We start from the raw sequence: 22,418 nt of genomic DNA on the forward strand, positions 1-22,418 counted from the left end.
AAAACATCTTATGATTAAACAGCCTTGCTCAGATCTTGTAAATGAAGGATTGTGGGTTCTTTGAGTCAGCCCATCTCATGTTGAGTCTTCCTCTTTCCTGCTGCCTTCAGCTTCTCCAACCATTGCGGTCTTTCTAGTGATTCCTATCGTAATGGTACAGTGATGGAAAGTTTCTTAATTTAAATCCTTATCTCCCCTCTGGGGACCCATTACCCCTTCTCCATTTTACTCATGTCTGTTTTCTATAGAAATGTCTTGGGAACCAAGCTACCTTTGAAGAGTTGCCCTATGTTCCCTTCAGCACTTCCTCTGACCCAGTGAGGAAGGGCTCAGAGGCACGTCAGTGCAAAACCTTATCCAAGAATCTTTTTAATTTCCTTTAAGCACAAGTACACTGAGGGAGTTAGCAGTCATCTAGTTTAGTCATAATAGTTATAAATCTCTGGGTTGGCTCATTTAATAATCAGGAACACTCAATCTTGCCTGCTGCAGCTATAGGCAAGAAGTAGGCAGGCATGGAATGACTGGAAGATTTGTTTCACTTAACCATAGAATCTTCCTTCTTGATCGCCCAAGAGGGGGGGCAGTCCTCACTCTTGGGATGTAGCTCTGACTCCTCATAGGCAGGATTGCCAATCTTGTGACTCCACTAGGAGAAAGTGTTCTCCCAACTGCCCTAGTCTGGTCCAAAAGCAATCATAATGGGAAAACTATCTCTCCCCCCATCAAAAAAACATCAATCTCACACATCGTCAAACCCCTGGTGCCCATACTGAGTGATGGCAAAACCAAGAATCATCAGAACTAGACATAACTAACCATTAACTACAGCAGCAGGGTAAAGGCTCAACCAGTCCAAATTATACTGTTTATGAAACCATGTCCTGCTTATAGAACCAGTGCAGGAAATATGAACTGCCCCTGCCTTCGGACTAAGGAAAGAAAATTCATGGTAAGTGAAACAAATATGTTCTCTTGTGGTCCTCAGTGGGGCAGTCCTTACTCCTGGGACATAGCAGAGAAATAAGTCCCTAGGAGGGAAGACCAGCCTCTAGTCTAAATCGAGACAGCCTGCCGCAAATCGCTCCTGCCAAAGCTAACTGCCACAGAAGCCAACTGGTCAATTTTGTAATGCCTCATAAAAGAATGTACCTATCTCCAGGTGGCAACCCTGCATATCCAAGGGGGAAAAGCCCTATATTGCCCCTCTTAGGGGAAAGTGGTTGTTCTCCCCCCCGGCAATAGACTCTTACAACTGTGCATATTGAAAGTGTGCAAATCTTTACATATTGGTTTTGAGCTTACAGTGAACATTCTCTTACCTTCAGTCCTTGCAAATGCTTTTGAGGTATCCAGCAAATTTCCTGCAAAAAGATACAAATTCCTGTCTCCCTCAACTTTCCTATAGCACAATGGCTAACATGCAGAATTAGAATGTTCTTTTACTGTCTGAAGAACATATCAGGATCGAGACTTTAACTCAGCTGCCCTTGTTTCAGGAAAATGTTCAGACACTTCAGCTACTCTACCTCATAACTAGAGGCCATAGCAAAGGTTGGATGGTGTCTTGCTCTACTTAAGAGCTTATGATCTCTTCACTATAATCACATAATTTGTTGTCTAAAAACAACTATCTTCAATTCTCTAGGAATAAAACCAAGGACTAAAAGTAGTTACTTAGAATCACCAGGTCCAGGTAGCACAGATTATGAAAAGTTTACACACATTTTATTGCACATAAATTAGACATTTTATAATGCATTGTGAATGGGGACCAGGCACATAAAATTATTTAAGATTAACTCTCAAAGACACAGAATAAGCATGCTCTTAATATGTCCAAACGTTTTCAGCAGTATAGTTGATGGTCTATGATATAACTACAGCTTGTTATTTTGTTATTGGTTGTGCTTAAGACTCAAGCCAGCCACCTTGACTTATCCTAATAGAGTATCTGATCTTCCATAGAGCTACCTTGTATACCAGAGGCACAATCTGGAGATTGTTTATTAACTTCACTTAACATTTAATGGTCATTTTACACATTTACTTTTGATTTTGTAGATATTTTCATTGTGGGTAGTTATATATTGTGGCAGGTCCTTCCGTGCATCTTATAATGTTATGTTCTTTTATCAAGTTCTTCCCTCTGATCTCAGAGGAGGGCTGCATCAGCTTAAAGGCAGAGAAGAATCTTTGTTAGAAATCCCAGGTTTAATTTTTATGTCCAGCAAATCAGAAAATGGAATCCTATCCATTACTGCTACACAAATGAGAGTGTAAGCATACTAGAAAAAAAGAAGTAAAACCAACCCTGGCCCCAGCCTGGTGGAATGTTCTGCCTGAAGAGATCAGGGCCCTCTGGGATCTTAAACAATTCTAGAGGCCTGCAAAATGGAGCTGTTCTGCCAGGCCTGAGCAGAGGCCCAAAAACACCACCTTGGGATATTGGTCTCCCTGCCTGAAAAACCCATGTCTTCATGTGTTTTTTAAAAAAATGTTAGCTGGGCGTGCTAACAGGATAAAGTAGTATATAAATACAGCATTATTGAATAGACTTGCAAAGTAAATACTTTCGATATCGGAACAGGGATACTAAATCAGCCACACTGAAACCAGGAAAAGTTCAGGTATTTCAAGTAGGTCACTTGGTCAATGAAGCTGAGAACAAGGGTGGCATTTCTGTTAATTCAAGCAGTCCCTCACCATTCACTACTGCTAATATAGTTTAAACCAAGCCAAAGCATAAGATACCTGAAAGTGTTCATATTCATGCATGGCAATTCCCACAATATGGAATATAAACAATTACATTCTAGATTACTCACTGAAGTTGCTCGTATCCACCTATTTTGTACAGGTCAAATTAACATAGACTGTGTTGAACAGAACAGAAAAAAATCACACCTATTATCAGATGACTATCAATGCACAATGTAGCTATGCAGTTGACAATATTAGAAGGAACTATGCTGCTTTACAGCCCTGAGATGGACCTATTTGAAAATCTATTTTGGTCACCCTATGTGTGTAAAATACATCAAATCACATGTGACTTGGGGTGACCCAGGAGGGTTTTCAAGGCAAAAGGTGGGTTGCTATTGCCCTGGTGGTCTCACACACACACAAACCAGAGCTGACCCTGCTTGGCTTCTAAGATCAGGCTGGGCCAGTCCCCACACTTACCAACATAGGAAAAATGATTTGCACATACACTCACTTCTATAGATATGTGCAACTGTCACTGTACTTTCCACCCCACAATAGTTGTGCCCGCCACAAACACCATGCACCTCAATGATTGTGTATTCACACCTGTATTTCCATGAAATAGTCAGAGTTCATCTGGTCTAAGATTATACTCTGTACACTCTCACTAAATTAATAAAGCTGTGGTTACTAAAGGGATCTTTTCTGAAATAATTCATAGCAACGACAAGCCCTACATCTCTACAACATGTATCACTGTTTATCTTTTTCTTTATTCTGGGACATTTTCACACAATTTGCTTTATTCAAAGTCTGTACAGTGGCTCACAAGTTAACACTGGACTCAGAATTAATAAGCTTTGATACTAAATATCCAACATAACCACGACTACACCCCTACAAACAGCCTGAATTATTTACATTAAAGTTACAACTGATTCAGTACCTAACACTACCTCAACCAACATTCTAGTCTTCCAGTGAAAAAAGGATTTAATGCAAAACAAGCTGCTACTTTTCTTCAGTGCATTGTTTACTAACCAGCAAGAGGAGGAGCTCTGAAATTGAATTCATACTGCATGGGCACAAAAGGAGCATGAGGATCCTTTACATAAATGTGTGTATAGGTTAGATCATAATTTTACAACCATTGCACATTCCAGCTGAGCAAACTGACTGTCCACCACTAGTCTTAAATATATCTTCACATTAACAAGCAGAAAACCATGGTGATAGTTGCACTGGAAGATTGACTCTTCTTTAGGTTTCAATTAAGTGGTGTTTAATCCATCCTGATCTTCTGGTTGGTCATTCTGTAAATGATGCTGTCATAGCCTGGATCCATATTCCAGAGGTTGTAGGAAATAACAATCACAGCTATGATGAGGACTATCATCATCCACAGAATTATGTTGAAGACCACAGCATAGTTAAAGTTGTATGGATATCCTAGATTATACTGATTGTCAAGGATGTTCTATAGCAAGAGAAGAAAATATAAAAAACAAACTGTTCTTTAGTATTCAAATGAAAAATACATATTTCCCCCAGGGAACACAAGAGATATTCTGGGGAAGTACATGTAAGGCACAGAATGCAAACTGTGCTTTGTAACCTATAGAAATTTAATGAAACAACTCTTCAGCAATAGGCCTGAAGCATGTTGGTGCGTATTTCAGGAATTAGTATTCTGAAATTTCTGGCTACTTTTGAAAGAAGTTTCTAGTCATCATAGAAGAAGTTCGGAAATACAATAGCAAGAAGAGTTTCAAAGTTAAGTTAGCCCAAATGTATTGTTCTAGAAGTTTTTATTTCACACTTCAGAGAACGATAGCTGGCTCAAAATTTCCACTTGAAATTTACTTTTAGAAAAAGTTGCATGACAAGTGCATTGTGTCCATGTACTACAATTGTGTGCTTGTAGGTCCATAAAAGTGTCAGTAGATTAGATGGGATAGCCTGTCGCCTCATGAAATTTATGGCAAAGCCATTGCTCTGCACAACTTACTGATCCTTATTCCACATTAAAATGGAAGCAATTACCTTCAGGTGTCTTCAAAATAATTTCCATTCATTTCTTACAAGTAAGGCTTGTGGGGGGACCAAATAATAAAGCTCAAGGAATCATAGGAGCTTCATTGGTGTCTGATTGCATTTCAAATAACTTGCTTGGATAGGCATTTAAAATCCACAAAGTTCACAAATAACTGCACTTTGAATTGAGGTGTAAAGCTGTATTGGTAGTCCATTAAGATTAACTATTTACACAAACCTGTGAGATTTCCAAGATAGATCGTGACTTCCTCACAAAGGGTGTGTCATATGTCTTCACAGTCACCACCTCTACTACTGCATTGCCACCATAAAGGCTGTACATTTCATCTGCAAACTGAAAAATGTTCAAAACTTTGTACAACAGTAAAGCATTAATGGAAGACAGATCATGTGGCATACCATTTAAGTTGAAACTGGCAACAAAAGAGTGGCACCCTCTTAACCTCACTTTTAGATTGGTTAATATGCCCTAGCAACGTGTAGGTGCAGTCTGCACAACAGGTCTAAAACCTTGGCTCCATTACAGCAAGATAGGCCACCACTGCAATCATGAGAATATTTGAAGAATAAAGTTCACTTTGTTTTCAGTGGAATCACAGGAAAATTGTTTCAATTTTAAGAGGCCCACTTGTAATGCCAGATATTAAGCAAAAAGTGCAGAGAAGTTTCAAGGTGTTGTCTCAGTTTTTTGGATTTCTTTTAAAGGAAATCATTTTCTTCCCTACTGCAGAGTTTTTCAAAAGGGATCTTTGTTACACAAGCAGGTGCATATTGCTGTCCTTTTCACTTCTGAGCATGTGGCTACAACATTCCTTCACAAAAACATGTACCCAAAGTAATCTGATCATACATTTTGATGCTTGCAATTGTTAATTTCTAGAATCATAGAGTTGGAAGGGGCCATACAGGCCATCTAGTCCAACCCCCTGTTCAACGCAGGATCAGCCCTAAGCATCTTAAAGCATCCAAGAAAAGTGTGCATCCAACCTTTGCTTGAAGACTGCCAGTGAGGGGGAGCTCCCCACCTCCTTAGGCAGCCTATTCCACTGCTGAACTACTCTGATTGTGAATTTTTTTTCCTGATATCTAGCCTATATCGTTGTAATTGTAGTTTAAACCCATTACTGTGTGTCCTCTCCTCTGCAGCCAACAGAAACAGCATCCTGCCCTCCTCCAAGTGACAACCTTTCAAATACTTAGAGGGCTATCATGTCCCCTCTCAACCTCCTTTTCTCCAGGCTGAACATTCCCAAGTCCCTCAACCTATCTTCATAGGGCTTGGTCCCTTGGCCCCAGATCATCTTCGTCGCTCTCCTTTGTACCCTTTCAATTTTATCTACGTCCTTCTTGAAGTGAGGCCTCCAGAACTGCACACAGTACTCCAGGTGTGGTCTGAACAGTGCCGTATACAATGGAACTATGACATCTTGTGGTTTTGATGTGATGCCTCTGTTGATACAGCCCAAAATGGCATTTGCCTTTTTTACCGCTACATCACACTGCCTGCTCATGTTTAGTTTACAATCCACAAGTACCCCAAGGTCTCGTTCACACACAGTGTTACCTAGAAGCGTATCCCCCATCCAGTAGGCATGCTTTTCATTTTTCTGACCCAGATGCAGAGAGCCAGTTTGCTGTAGTGGTTAGGAGTGTGGACTTCTAATCTGGCATGCCGGGTTTGATTCTGCGCTCCCCCACATGCAGCCAGCTGGGTGACCTTGGGCTCGCCACAGCACTGATAAAGCTGCTCTGACCGGGCAGTGATATCAGGGCTCTCTTAGCCTCACCCACCTCACAGGGTGTCTGTTGTGGGGAGAGGAAAGGGAAGGCGACTGTAAGCCGCTTTGAGCCTCCTTCAGGTAGGGAAAAGCAGCATATAAGAACCAACTCTTCTTCTTCTACACTTATCTTTATTATCTAAATACCTAAGGATACAAAAACAGATCCTTCCAGAATTGAGTCTACATCATTTTTTCTTCATCAAATAATACTGATCTACCAGTCACTTACAAATGCATTATTAGGGCCCAATAGGACTACAGATTCTGGTTTGACTATAAACTCTAATTCTACAATTATTCACTAATGCTCCTTATTTACCACCCCATTCCATGTTGTTTTGTCAGATCCTGTGGATAGTCAAAGAACACTTCCTTTTCACAAGCAGAAATGTGTGATCCAACCCACTGTTCTGTAATCTATTAATGAGGAAAGAAGCATTCAGTCAAGTTGTGGGTAAAGGAAAACATCCTCCTGCACTGGACTAGTACATCTGTCCCTCAATAAATTCATTTAACCCTGTTTCTCTTACTTTTTGCAGTGAGTCTGCAAGAATCTGAGAGGCATCCTTGAACTGCTGTGAATCTTCTCCATACCGTTTACCAATTTCTTCCAACCCAGAAAGTTCTAGAGAGTACAAGTCTGGTGAATGATCCTTTGCTAAATGCTTGTGCCTGGAAAGCTTGTAAAGCAACAGGAAAAAAGATTTTATTTGTGACAACATGACTGTAATGTGATCTTAGTAATATGTAATGTCATTATGAATTTAACTCTCTGGTCTCAGGACAAGATAGTTGTCACTTGCAGGGATGGTTCCACACTTGGGTGGAGATGGATGGGGCCAGCAGGAAAGTGTTTGTCATTAATTACCAATGTGGACAGTTCTATTTCTTCAATGTTTTTGTGAACCACAACTGAACTAAAAAGGTCTGATTAGCTGTTTTAGCAAAGAATTATCACATGGCATCGTAAGGCTTAATTTGGATGTCGTGACACAGTTTAATAATTTACCATAATTAGCTTTTGCCTTATATCTCCACTGTTATGATGCTAGTTCATTAGTCTGAGGAAGAGTGCCTGCACTCAAAAGTTCACGCCTTGAATAAATCTTTGTTGGTCTTAAAGGCGCTATTGGACTCTATTTTTGAGGGAAAAAGATAGTCAGTGAAAAGGTGCATTTTCAATTTAATAATTATTTTCTACATTATACAAAAGTACCTCATGACTAAATTAATTTTGTTTTAAAATGAAAAGTAGGAATTATGCCTCACAGTATGAAATTATCTGCATTTCTTTTGCATACTAATATGAAAGGGAAAATGGGAAAATATGATCTGTTTGAGGCATCGATGATGGTAAAAATTACCACCTTTGAGTAGGTTTGCCAACTAGTTATATTGTTAGTTCTGCTCTTAATGGATAGATCTGCATATTAAACTATTTTTCAGGGTGTTGGGCATGTTGCAGAGAGTGCAAGAACGTATAATCATCATTACCACTAATGCTCAACAGTCCTATCTGTTGATATTTAAAATTTGGAGACTGGGACCATGAAGACAGATCTTGCTAGAAACTTCAGAAAAGGCCCATGATCATAGAGAACCCCATGAAACAAGGTCCTGTGGTGGGGAGGAAGGGACTGGAAGAGGAAGCACAGCTCCCCTGTCTTCACAAAGTACACTGTGTGCCATCAGAAACTTGGAGGTGATCTTTGATGCCTCCCTTTCAATGGATGCACAGATCACGAGGGTAGCATTTAAGCCATTTTTCCAACTTCGCCTGGAGAAGCTACTAACATCCTATCTGACACCAGAAAACCTAGCCATAGTGATCCATAAAACAGTCACCTCTAGGTTAAATTACTGTAACTCGCTCTATGCTGGCCTGCCCTTAACCTGGACACTGTGGAAGGCCCATATTCAACCCATCCTCCAGCAGTTGCATTGGTTGTCAGTGGAATTCTGGATCAAGTTTAAGGTCTTGGTTATAACCTCCAAGGCCTTACATGGTCTGGGCCCTGTATATTTGAGAGCCCCCCTTTCCCAGTATACCCCGAGAGGAACACTATGATCTTCTAATAAGTGGTTTGTCATTGCCTGCTTCCACATCATGACCTCTGTATTGCTAGGTGGTCTCCAATCCAAATAACTTGCCAGGGTCAACCCTCTTAGTTTCTGACAAGATCAGGCTAGCCTGGGTTATCCAGGTCAGAGAATAAAAATAATAAGAGTTAGCCCATAACAGATCAATCCAGGAGAATGCACTGTTTCTACTGATTCTGCATTGTTCAACCATTCTGTACCATTCTGCATTGTTCAACATTTCATGTTTTTGCTTTGTTCAGACTACAGCTCCATTTCAGATTTCTGTCATTTCTAGTCCTACTTCTATTGCATTGATTTATATTGTGTAATCTATGTTGAGTCGCAGTGGAAAAAGCAGATTATTAATAACAGATAAAATAATTTTGCCACTTGACAGGCTGACCAGGATCTCTGTTCTATCTGCCTACCAGCCTGCATTCTACAGCTGTTTGTTTGGAAATGCCATTTGCTCAAGTTGTTTCCTTTCCAGTTCAAAGTTCTCAACCAGCTGGCATCAAATCAGCTGAAAGGTTAACATGGCTGGAAAATTATATACTGTCTGCTGCTACTGGGCCTAGGTCCAATTAGCAGCTTTCTTTTATCCAGATTCTGCCAATGAGTGCCAGTTGCCAACCCACAGTTAAATGTTTGTTTGAAAAAACAACAGACACTCTGCTTACCAAGCTAGTGATATCATGCAGGACTTGTAATTCTGACAGAAACAGTAGATCAACCTAAGGAAAGAATATACTTAATTATTTTTAACAGGAATCAAATTATAACATTTAATTCATGGTGAAGAGCCCAAGTCACTTTATATATAAGTACACTAATTCTCACATCTGTCATTTGAACCAATATCATCACACTTCTGCTGACCAACTAATCATTTGATCACTTAGCTCAGTGATAAATGGATTTCAGTTAAGATTAAATCATGTCTTAAATTCATCAAGTCTGAAAAGTTGACTAAATTAAATGTGTGTGTGAATGCTTTGCACTCTTCGTAGCCAGAGGTTAACCAGCTATCCATGCTAATAATGCCAAATGGTCCCCACAGTGAAGTCAGAAAATTACTCTGAACATTTCGTTCTGCAAAAAAGAGAACAGGGATAAGAGCCGTACACAAAAAATGGGAGGACATTTTAAAAAAAAAATCATTTCCAACACCTAGTCAGGTCTTACCTCATTGTTTCTGCTTAGAGAATTCAGGGGAAGAGAAGCCAAAATGGAATTATCCTGGAATAATCGATTTCGAAGTTGTCTTAGTGTGACTGAAAGGTCCTCAAATACAGAGTTTGCCTTTCCCACCATATATACTCTCTGAAAAAACATAATTATTCAATACAGGAGTGAATTAATACTGAATTGCTTTGAGGACAGACATTCAGATCAAGTAACTTTTTTCTAACAATGTAACTTTTATACAAATTTGTGTTGTATCTGGAAGCCTACACAGAGAGCAATTTTAACTCATGTCAAGTGCTTTCAGAAACAAATTAAGAAACCTACCTCTTCACTAGGAGCAAGCTGTACTACTACAGGGGTTTCCTCCGAAAACAAAGTATGAATAGCATTTGCAACTCCATCCAGGTTGAAAGGAACTGCCTAGATCAATATAAAAATTCTGGTTTATATAAATGAGAACATTGTACATCTTTCTAATTGTCTGTGCATTATATGCAATTCAAGCATTAGCTACTTATGAGTAACTGATTCTGCATTCATTGTAGTAAGGCTATATGTATGCAGTCACTATACTAACTAGTTCCCCCAGATTTACAAAAACATGCAGTTCTACAATTACTGTTAAAAGAGCTTCTTAACAAATTAAGACGTATCCAAATGCGATTCTTAGAATCATCTCAGCACTTTGCTTCATTGAAGACTTTGGACCTTTCAGGCAGCTTAATAAAAACAAAGCTGTACCTAACATTGATACACAGTTTAATATATTAGTATTGGATAAAACTGTAGGCTTAGACTATGCCATTATTCTTTAGACTTCAATGAATTTCAATGAATAGGTGAATTTTAGTGATTTTATTGCAATTCATAGCTCTCGTCAGCCCACGCAACTTTCCATAAGGCTTTTCAAGGCTGAAATGCTCCATGTTTGTGTTTTGTGGGCACATCATTTTGATACTTTCACCCAAGGTATTTCCGACTTCGATGACTACATTGAAAAGCTTTAAATAAACTCAGCTACTGACGCTCTGTGCTGATTTACGTCCCTAACTAATAAAGGATTCTTTGAAATAAACATAACAAGTACTTAATTTTTTTAATGATTTTTTTTAAATTAAAAAAACCCCAAACACTTTTTGATGGTATGCAGAGCAAACTGATAGGGACTAAGTTTTACTCCTGTACCTTTTGCTGTCATATGCCTAATGTGCCTAATAATTCTGTACCTCTATTTGAATTTGTAAACTAAATATAAAAAAATTAAACACATCAAATACAGAATGCAACAGAGCCTACTGCTAGAGTAGCACACATAAGCCAAGGCTTCCCATTAACTTAAGCAAAGCCCTGTTTATCACTTCTCCTAAAGGATGGCACACAGACAGAGACAGAAGTAACGAGGGTAAATGGTCATGCTATGCATGCAGGCTGCCTGTATCCCCATCTAGCCCTTACACTTCTACATCTGGATCATAAGGAGCTTCTATGCGGGATTGAGATGGTGTGCACAAATTTGCACACAAGGAGGGCATACAAAGAAACAAGCTCTGTTAAGGCTAAGGGAATACATTAAGCACAGCAGTGTACAGGGAAGGGACGGGATTGCTCCTGTCATTGTTTTTAAGAATTCTGACACTTTATAAAGAACTGGAGGCACTACAGATTTTCTTTGCTTTCTCAAATATTACTGCAAGAAGAAAATTGAGGGCCGCACCAAATGGAGCAAAGAGAGAAAGAAAAAAACAATGGAATAGTTGGGTGGGCGGGGATCTTATTCCAGCCTCGAGGAAAAAGCTGGTTTAGTGGAAGAAGTATTGCTTTTATATTCCACAGAACACTGAAGGCTCAAAGTGAAACACACAGGGGTTAGAAGCCATTTGAAATAAAATGTACTTTCCCATTGTACCAAACAGACAAGCAGAGGATAAATAGAGAAGCATGAATAAAATATTCCTTCTGGAGTCCTTGTAGTGGTGACTGGACACAAAAGGGAAATGTTACGTACTTTCCATCCCAAGTAGTTTTTACATACAGATTGTTCTTATTGCAAAGCCTCACAGTGCCCTTGTACATAGCTGTCATTCAGTATAGATTTACTGAAACACCAAGCACTCCAGAAACGGATGGACCCCAGTGCCTTCTGGTTTTCTACCAATGTCTGACATTTAGCTATGAAATGGAAAAGTGACCTTCTACAGCAGTGGTCCCCACCGGGGACCAGTCAACGCTTGACAATTTTACTGAGGCCCGGGGGACAATTTTACTGAGGTCCGGTCTTTTGTCAAGGGATGTCGCCACCACCACCCGAGCCCCTGCTCCGCTTTCTTTCCTGCCAGCGCCCCTTACTTCCCGCCACCCACTGGGTGGCACTGCTAGCAGCAGCTGTGCAGTGCCACGCTGAGGGGGAGCCCCGGCCATGGTGGCTACCAGAGAGCACCAAAGGTGAGCTGGTGGCAGAGTGGCAGGGCAGCCCCCGAGGCAGTAGCCAGGGAGGAGGATGAGGAGCCGCGGACTGGTCCCGGTCCCCGGACTGGGGGTTGGGGACCACTGTTCTACAGCATTTTAGTACTTACATTCTCAACTGGGTAAGAGATACCATGCTGAGGTAGTGTCAACTTGTCTATTCCTGTTACTGTGATCAGAACTGTAGCTCGAGGACGCCGGAAGAGATCACCTATTCCAAGTCCAGGCCAGGAGAGGTCCTGCAATTGAACAGGTTGATTTTCCAGTTAAGCTTTTTAAAAGAAATGTCAGGGGGGAAAGAAACAATGCAAGTTAGGCAAAAAAAAAAACTTAATTTGGGACATTCATTAAAGAGATAAAGAGCTCTTCATATTGGAACCATGTACATTTAAAAAGTAACACATCTCAACAACACTGAGAAAGCTGTTGTGGTACAGTGGTTGGAATGTAAGACTAAGGCCTGGGTTCAAATCCCTACTCAACCATGAAACATGTTGGGTGACTTTGGGCCAATTACATACTCAGTCTAACCAACCTCAGAGGGCAGTTGTGAGGATAAATTGTAATCCTATGTATAGCAAATACTCTGGAGACCAATTTCAGTTGCAAGAAAAGATAAAACTATAATAAAATAAAAATATGATTTGACTAAGCATGGCTTACATAAACATTATCTGGTTTTCTGTCTTGTGCTTTTGTTAAAAATCCCCAAATAGCAGGGAACCGTAAGACACATAACTGTCTCCGTTAAGCCTACATTTAAATCATCAGAAAGTAGTGACAGTTACTGATTGCAGAGAAACACAATGAATTACATACTTCCTCAACAGAGAAGCCCATGGTTAATGCAGCCAGATCTGGAATTCGTTCTCCAGGTATTGGCCAGCTTCCTTGATGGAATATGATCGACTCAGGAGATCGTAATACACTGAATTCATTAGCAACAATACCTGAAACAGAAAGACAAAACTGGTAAAGTTACTTCTTTAAGCAACAGTACACACACAACCCTTTTGCTGATCTTCAACAAGCAGTAGACTGAGACAATCTGAGGCTACCACTTCAGATTACAGGTGAGGAACACCAACTTTCAATAAATTAATCTTCCTGCAGAGAATAAAAAACTTCAGAGATAAATAGTTGTTGCCTGTTATGTTTATTTATAGTAAGGTAAGATTAAAATACAAAGGCATTAAAAAAAAGATCAGTTTCTGATCTCTATTCTGAACTTATTCAATCCATTCTAACACCTGACATTTTACTATGTCATTCTGATGCATAGTTAGACAAGGTTTATTTAAAGAAAACAGTTTGAACTTTAATTCTTTTACCTACAAAATTATAGTACACTACTACTAAAGCAAGAACTAGTGGTATGGAAAGCAACCTGAATAGATTACAAAATATGGAAGTGGATGAATCTAATCTCAAATCATCTTCAGGCTCATTTCTATCAAAGCCTAGAAAGGCTGCATTGGCACAAGGTCACTGAATGTACCTTGCACTAAATACATGGATTGGGTGGTAGGAAAGGATCTCTCCTCCCATCCTAGTTGTACCGCAAGAATATTTATCACCATTCACTCCACGAGTGAGCATCTCAGTGTAAGTAAAGTAGTTATCCCTGTCACATACATTTCAAAATATTTAAATTTTAAAAATTGTTGCTGCTTTATAGATTATTTTAATAATAATAAAATATAATTATTTTCTCCCCCCCCCTTATTTTAGGTCCATTCTGTGTATGATGAGCTTTATGTATATTTTTGTTAAAATGTAAAATTACGAAGTTTGAATTCTACCACTGAGGAGGGCTTTTAGCCAAAACACATTTGAAATTGGTTCTTGTGGATATAATTTGTACTTTTTACCTTGTATTTATATGATGATTGAACATCTGTCTTTATATTAGGATTAGGTACTCTTGTACTCATTAGCCTCAATACTGGCAACTGGGAGCTAGCAACTCCAAAAAGTTTGTATTCGACATAGAATTCTGAAGGCGGAATTACACCAGACTAACAAGTGGCTTACAAGGCTCTGTTCTCCAACAGTCTGCTTCATTTGTTCTCTGCAAATCAACCTTGAAGGCAGGGTTAAACCACATTCAAGGTTATATAAAAACAAAGCAGATATTGACAGTAAACATGTGCCATTCTATGTTTATACCACCAGTATGGCATCTGTAAATATTTCCTACCCATGAAGTCATAGAATGTAAATGAAGGAAGTAGTTATTTTCCTAAAGCTGCAATCTTGCTTGGGTGCAGCTTCTCTCTAAAGGGGAGAGGGGGCACACTCAACAGTCAACCAGATTAACAGTTTGGGACCTACGGCTTATTTATTTATGAACATCTACGAACTGCAGATGACCCAGGACAGCCTAGCTCAAGTATAGCATTTAGGATGCACTTGTAAGTAGGCTGTTGATGAGGTAGATTGTGACTAATTGTGCTAATGTAACTGTGAGAGAAGAGTTAAAGGTAAGAGCAACCAATAGAGGAGCATGACTAGCTGTTGTAAGACCAAGAGAGGAGCCAACATGGTATTTCAATATTGTCCTACAGCATTTGCAGCACATGTTCAGATTTATTTTCAAACTGTCAGGGCCAGGTGCTTTCAAAGACAAGCTGACAAATCCAGATGCTCTACCCGAATCTTGTTACTTCAGGACAGTAATGGATTTGAACACGTTCTGCTGTATCCACAAGTTTTCCAACGTAATCCCACCAAAATATTTAATGTAATATCAACTCAGCATGCAGAAACTTGAGCAGAACGCATTTCCTCATCACTATACTCAGAGACAGCAAAATCCTCCCTCCGATTTACTGTAAAACAGACAGCACTTCCTGCTTTATCCTGAGGAGCAATCTGTTCCAGCAGCTGCCTTCTTGACCAACTATCAGCTGATCACCAATGATGAGAATAGCTTTCACTCCCATGCCCTTGTCCAACCGGAGAGCCAATTAAGTTGGAGGAAGGCTTTAAGCCTGAGCCAAAAGGTAAGATGGCGTGCAAAAAGTTTAACAAATAAATGCTTGGTTCAGAGGAGTCATAGAAAGAGGCAGGAGTCATCCCATTGAAATTACTAGCTTTCACAGTATGACAAGGAAAGGGAACAGATTATATCCTCTGTTGTGTTCCGATGAGATTTATGGTAACCTGAATTCACACTGGTGTTTAGAGCATAGGAATAAATTAACCGAAGGATTTAACTGTTGTCTCACTTTGACAGTAATTTGCAAAATAAAGTCAACAAAATTTGCAGCTGACCATCGTTCCATTAAAAAAAAATTAAAATGAGATTGACATGTACTTGCCACATAATAGCTACCTTGACCTCTAGCTAACCTAGTAGGAATTCAGCTATCCTTCTCAGCATTCTGCATTAGTGCAAGGAGAGACTATAGGGAGTAGGACTGGAATGTGCAGGGACGAAATATACTTATTAGCACTGTAAGTTCAATGATTCCTTTATTAACAACTCTACACAGTTCTATACAATTCCATAGGTAAAAGCTCTGTTGTAGATGCCATAGTGGTTGCAAGTACCCAAAATGGCTCAGCTTACAATTGTTAATGCCTCCATGAGCAACACAAATTAAATTCTACAACTCAAAGATACGAATGTGAACGACGACCGACCTTGAGTACAAAATGGTTTCATCATATACCAGCCCTTCTCTTCCCTCTCCCGCTCCTCCTCCTTCCTCAGCATTTAAGGTCCTGCTTATCGGCCTCTCTCCTACCACCAGGAGGGCGCCGCACTCCCCTCCCCCGTGAAGAGAGCCCATCTCAGCTTCCGCACCGGCTCGACCACCGCTCCTCATCCAGATGGACCCATCTCCGCCCTTCCTTCCTTCCTTCCTTCCTCCACCCGCTTGCGGGAAAAGGTCTAGCGGAGACGACTGAGCCAGCAGCAGCAGCAGCAGCAGCAATCCCTCCCTACGGCGGGGCGCCCGGAGCGTTACCTGCCACCAACGACGCTGCCACCCAAAGCGCCAGCCCGGCCCGCCGCGACCCCATCCTTGCTGCAAGCCCAGCGAAGACGAAGCCCGAGGAAAGAGGAAGTCTCGAGCAACCGGCCCCACGGTCCACTTCAGCCCGCCTCCAGCCCTAAGTGACAGGACGACTGGCCATTCACAATGCGAACAGTGAGGAACTGGGGAAAAGAGGCGTGGCGACAATGTGAGAGGCCAGGCGCCCTGACCAATGATAACGCCATGCAAATAGCATCCCCCAGGTTCGCGCTGACTAGAGTCATGGGATTCACTTGAAGAGAAGCTGTCCCTCGTGGAAGGCAGGGCTTCATCTTGAGTGATAGCTACATTAGCCATTCAGAAATGACACAATCTCTTGACCCATCTTTGTAACGCTCTGTTTGGCGAGAGAATGTCAGGCATGCGTGGATGTGCTCGTGGGAAGTGGTTGACGGCAGGAGGGGCCACAATGACAGGAAAATTTACCAATCAGAATGCAAGGGATCCATTTATCTCGCTCGATCTCCGACCCCCCCCCCCTTCATCCGGTTCTCACGTGGATTTCTTTTTCTTTGCAGAGGCTGAAGAGAAAGAGATGGGCGGGTTCTGTGGGTAATTGACAAATGAATGGCCCAGTGAAAGTCTGGAGGTCAGCCGTGTGTTCCAGCGTAATTACAGAGCTTGAAAAGGACCGGGATGATTACCGGGGGTGGGTGGGCTCCTGAATGGTGGGAGGGATTTCTTTGCTCAATAAGATACACAACATTATGGAACTTATTTTTTAGAATGGCAAAATCAATTATGATGGAAATGATCGAAAATGTCTGTTTATCAGATAATAGTTGTTAGATTTGTGGGTTCAGAGACCAGGACCCTGGGAGTTCATTTCAGCTCTTTATTGACCCCAGCTCTATAGTACAGAGGACCAAAACTGAACTGAAGAAAACCTCACAAAACACCCCAAATATATACAGCGAGAGACAATAGATTCCTGCCAGTGCATGCTATTGGTCAGTTACACTTTGTACTGATTGGATCCAGCAGTTGAGATCCAGCTGCATGTTGGCCAATTACATTTGCAGGGTTATGATCCTGCCTCAGACCTCAAGCTCAGGTCCTCGGCAGGTCTACATACATAACAATGGTTTCCCATCTCTCAAGCTGTTTGAAAGTTCCAGTAGAACAAATGTAGAGTCCAATGGCACCTTTAAGGCCAACCAAGTTTTATTCAAGGTATGAGCTTTCATGTGCATGCACACTTCAAATACAATGTCATGGAATGGAAGTAATCAGTTCAAATGTATAGGTAGAGAGTGAGAGTATAAATAAATATACAGCATAAAGAAAATGGTTAACAGATTCCAGAGATAAATAGGAAAACAGCAATTTGGATTTGTGTTCACTTGAGACTGAATTACATGGGAAACATTTGGCATAGAATAAATATGCCACATTAAGAGGATAATGGGCAAATAACAAATCAGTTGCTGACAGCAATTAACTGAGATCTTGGCCTTCTGGCCCCTGCCTATCCTCTCAAGCATGGAAGTTCCACTGTGTATCCATGAAGCCAGTGCGTATGTGAAAGCGTTAGGGTGCATATTATGTTTTTCTATGGATAGTTTACAGGTATTGTGTATGTTTTTAATTCCTTAATCTAATAAATTATGCACAATACGTGTTTATCTTATTTTATGATTTACATTGTACAGACATTTAATCTATTGCTTTCTAAATGACATGACTAGAACAGGTAGTCCTAGTCATGCAGTTGCATTTTTAATACCAGAAGAGATATGAAAATCTATGTAGTGAAAGCACAGCCCCTCAAGCAAACAATTTTCATATAAAGGTAAGTGAAAACTGGGAAAAGTTGTTTCTTGGTGTTCAATAAAATAATCATCATACTAATTACACATGCACAGAGAACACTTGGAAATGCCGAGTCTTCCATGACAGTATACATTGCTTTTATTTTATGAATAAGAGGAGGGAAGTAGAGGTTAATACCCAGAATGAGCCAGTGCCTCAATCAGGTGTTGATGTGCATGTGGCACGGAGAATGAATCATTTAAGGCCTGGGAAATACTTACACATTTACCAAGGGCTATGCAAATGATGAGTAATGAAATTTCTTGCATGCTGTGTTCATGTGTATTCTAAATATATGTTTTACTTTCTTGAAGCAAATTAAGTAGATCAAAAACAGCACTAAAGCTAACCTACAAAATTAGGTTTTAGAAAATACTTGCATAATACAAATGAAAGTTCAAATGAATAGCCCTGCAAACATTTGGGTCTTTCTTTCCCCAAATACAGCATGCCCATGTCAGCAGGGGATTCTGCAGGTGCTGACCTGCAAATAGGCAAAATCAACAATTGTCCATTTGCATGCTTTCGTCGTTGTGATTCCCAGCTTTTGGAATGTCCTGTCTGAAGAGTTCCAGAAAGCTCACACTTTTCTGGCCTCTTACAAATTATGCAAAACTGAACTCTTCAAGAGGGTTTTTCTCTGCAGGTAAAAGGGTTGCTCTGTACAAAATGGTTCACAAATTTATCTGGATCAATGATTTCGGTTCTTTCTGGTGGTTCCAGAGTTGTAAAACCCTAATGCATTGGTTATTGAATGTTCCATTTTATTGACTGTACTGATACTGATACTGACTCACTATGTCCCTGTGAGAAAGGTGGCATATAAATAAATAAATAAAATAATTAATTTAAAAACCCTAGGCCATTAGGTCTACATCAACATATAAGTCTAGAAATGCAAAAATGAAAAGGTTCCTATCATGCCAAAAGCAGTGCTTGAGACCAAATGTTCATGTTATTTGCAACATGGATAATTTTCTGTGCACTCATATCCCAACTCAGAATCCTCATTTGCATTCTATGGGATTCTGAGAGGAGGAGAATTAAGCATGCTCTGATAGCTGATGTCAGTCTGTATATTATTGCCTTTCAAGGGGTGAGGGGAAGATACCATTGATTTTATTCTACTGTGCAGTAGCATAATTGCTCTCTAATTCTTTTTTACTGGGGAAACCTGAAGAAGGGGATGGATGGATGGATTGATGGATTGATGGATGGATTGATTGTAGTTCAATGTTGCCTCTTCTGGCAACCTGCTTGAGATAGCCTTAGGGTTGCCAGTCCCCTGGTAGAGATGGGAGTCCCCCTATCAGCCAGCTGGTAAGAGGGAACTTACCAGGAGAAGAAAGAAGGCCTAAGCCTTGTCACTGGTATAACACAGGAAGTGATGCCATTGTGCCAGTAACATCTGGTTGATGCTCTAGTATTTAGCTACAGGTGCCAGGTGAGTTTCAAGGGAAGGGACATTCCACTGATGATCCCACCATTAGGAAAAAGCCTTGCCTCTGGCTTACATCTGTGTAACAGGACTTTCTGCTCATCCTTTTGCTTTAGCAACCTCTTGCACCACTCTGAAAAGACCTCTTCAAAGGGAGAATCCTTTGAGATGATATGAGAAGAGCAACGCTGCAACTTCCATTTACACATGGGAAGCAAGAGGGCTGAATTCTAGTTCTTATAACATTCCCCTGCTTTAGGGCCAGTTCTGTGGCCAAGTCAGCCAAGCAACTGCTTAGGGGGGCAAAGTGAGCGGTGTTGAGGTGTCTGCTTGTTCCCCCAACTGATTGGTGTCATGGTGACTGGCAGCACCCCTAGGCCTGCACCACTGTTGGCTGGGTACTAGCAACATCAAAACAGGAAGGGATAAATTTGCTTTGGGCAAAAAAAACACAACAAAATAACAACAACTTCAAATTGGCCCTGCCTTATGCTGAATCAAATGGTGAGTGGAATCCAGTACATGAAAGGTTATAACACTATAAAACTTCATTAATGTTTCACAAGACTTCCATAAATGGGATTCCCTTTTCACTGTTAGTGAAACTTTTCTGACAGCTTATATGGCCAAGCTGGTTTTCAAAATACTGTTTAGCTTCTTACAGCCTTTCTGGAAGGCCTTCAAGTATATGAACAAGGCAATAATGTCTTTTGTGAGTCTTTTGGAGGCATCTACCTATAAAGCATCTGTGATATTAGGAATTCATGCTGGAATATCTGCCACATTTGAAGGTAGCCATTTCATGCTTAAATATATTTGAATCATGTACTGGAACTTTTTATGCAGTAAGCATTCAGGCACAGTGAATAGTATGAAAGTTCTTTTGGATTAAATTAGGCAGCAAGTTTCCTAAAAAGTTAGAGGCCATTTGAAAAAGAACCACATATCCTGGGAGGCACTAGGAAAACAAAAAACGTTTTACAGTTAATGAAGCAGACGGAGATATTCCACATCAGCAGAACGCAAAAGCAATCTGAGTGTCAGGCAAAGTACAAGGTAAATGAAGAGTACTGTACTGTGTCACTTGATGTAATTGAAGCCAGCTCAAGAAAGTTTTATAATAGATTGGTAGATGGCTTATATGCTCAACCAAGAAGTAGAGGGGGTGTATGTGATACACACACAAACACAAAATTTTGTTGTCTCGAAAAGGACTTTCTATAATTTGGACACAATGGTTTAATGGAAACAGGAAATTTTATGCATAAGTCAGTATTGAGTAGCTTGCTCCACTGACCAGCTGAAGTTAACTGGATGTCGGAGCCTCTAGTTCATGTCTGTGGTGACAAAATCCCATTGAAACCAATGGAATACATGACTTATAATTAGCTTAATGTTAATTGTGACATTTGTTGGGCTAATTATGACCATGGCTATTCGGTAATTGAAGATTTATTAATCCTAGTTTTATGGTCTGTCACACTTTATATTAACCTGTGGCTTTATAATGTTCTTAACATCAGTTATGCTGTATTTTAACTATGTTTGTTAGCCACCCCGAGATGCTGAGTAAGGGGCAGGATATAAATCAAATAAATAAATAATAAAAACTAAGTAATTAAGGAAGGGGTTGGGAACTGAAACCCAATTATATGTGTACTTCCAAGTCAGCCTCAGCTTGAGTTTGGACTTTTATGTGCATGAGAATGAGGACAATTGTGATATTATTTATTTACTTAATGAGTAGCCCACTTTTCTCTACCTTAGAGATGGAAAGTGATTTATAATATGCTTTCCTTTTCCATTGTGTCCTCACAAAAACTCTGGGAGGTATATTAGGCTTGAATGTGTGTGGCTGACAGATTCTCAAGCCTACTATACTTCCCAGAGTTTTGTGAGGTTTACATTATTATTATTATTAATAATAATATTAATATTATTATCCTCCCCCCGGCCACAGCGTGGACTTCCCGCCGAGCCTAGAAGCACACCTGGGGCCTCTTTAAGGCCCTGGGTGTGCTTCTGGGCCCAGGGGGAAGTCCTCCCTCTGTACTCACGCTGTCGTGCCTGCCCTGTCCTGGTGAGGGCCCAATCGGGCCCTCACTCAGATCGGCCCTCCCCACTCTCCGCCCACTTAGCCCTTAACCAATTATTTATACCGCTCCCTGAGCGGTTTAAAGACGTAGCAAAGGACAGCCTCCCAAAATGTCTATAGCAATCAAATCACTTACAAAATTATGAGAAGGCCGGTTCTTAATAATCCTTTGTTGTATAGAATGTGAAAATAAGATAGGAATATTAATTGAGCTAAAATCCATGCCATTATTATTTTGTGATGAAAGTTCAGGGGAAAATCCTAAGCTTTTAAGCCAATATTTTATTTAACACTTTCTGACTAGTTAATGTGGCATCCAACTGCATAATAAGTAATTAGACCAAGCTATAGCTCTGATTTCTTCTACTTTCACAGTCCTCTGCATAGAGTGTAGACTATTGTTCTGGTCATTGTGACTGGGAATTACTCAGCCCTGCTTCTTACATTTTGATCTAGATTTACATTTGAGAATATTTTTAGATTATACTTGAGTATTTAGGCTCTAGCACTACTTATGTTGGGGTCAGATTTTGCTGTGCCTGATTTCAAAGACTAAACTCCCATTACCTTAGAATGTGCAAGATCTAGTGTTAGGGATGCCAGCCTCTAGGTGAGACCCCCCCCCCCCCGAATTACAGCTCATCTCCAGACTAGAGCGGGCCATTCCGCACAACCACCAATGTAGCTAAATGTAATCACTATTGTAGAGTTCTACAATTAATAGCAGCAGGTCTTGACAACGCACACAGCTG

At 40.4% G+C, this 22,418-nt stretch overlaps 1 protein-coding gene across 1 annotated transcript; it reads right to left on the reverse strand.

The window, feature by feature from the left end:
* Positions 1-1,706: 1,706 nt before the first annotated feature.
* Positions 1,707-16,420, reverse strand: ATP6AP2 (ATPase H+ transporting accessory protein 2). Its single transcript, XM_077342906.1, has 9 exons — positions 16,253-16,420; positions 13,098-13,228; positions 12,389-12,517; positions 10,140-10,235; positions 9,813-9,950; positions 9,308-9,361; positions 7,076-7,225; positions 4,982-5,098; positions 1,707-4,186 (listed from the first exon to the last, which is right to left on the reverse strand). The coding sequence occupies exons 1-9, from the start codon at positions 16,305-16,307 to the stop codon at positions 3,992-3,994; spliced, it is 1,065 nt and encodes a 354-aa protein (XP_077199021.1). The 5' UTR covers positions 16,308-16,420; the 3' UTR covers positions 1,707-3,991.
* Between the last annotated feature and the right edge of the window lie 5,998 nt (positions 16,421-22,418).

The sequence above is a fragment of the Paroedura picta genome, chromosome 6 (assembly GCF_049243985.1).
Source record: "Paroedura picta isolate Pp20150507F chromosome 6, Ppicta_v3.0, whole genome shotgun sequence".
In the NCBI taxonomy this organism is placed as follows: Eukaryota; Metazoa; Chordata; class Lepidosauria; order Squamata; family Gekkonidae; genus Paroedura; species Paroedura picta.

Coding starts and splice junctions, on each gene's coding strand:
- ATP6AP2 (XM_077342906.1), bottom strand. CDS start 16,307: ATGGGGTCGCGGCGGGCCGGGCTGGCGCTTTGGGTGGCAGCGTCGTTG. Junction 13,229..16,252: donor GGCAGCGTCGTTGGTGGCAG/GTAACGCTCCGG, acceptor TTTCTGTTTCAG/GTATTGTTGCTAATGAATTC. Junction 10,236..12,388: donor TCTCTTACCCAGTTGAGAAT/GTAAGTACTAAA, acceptor ATATTGATCTAG/GCAGTTCCTTTCAACCTGGA.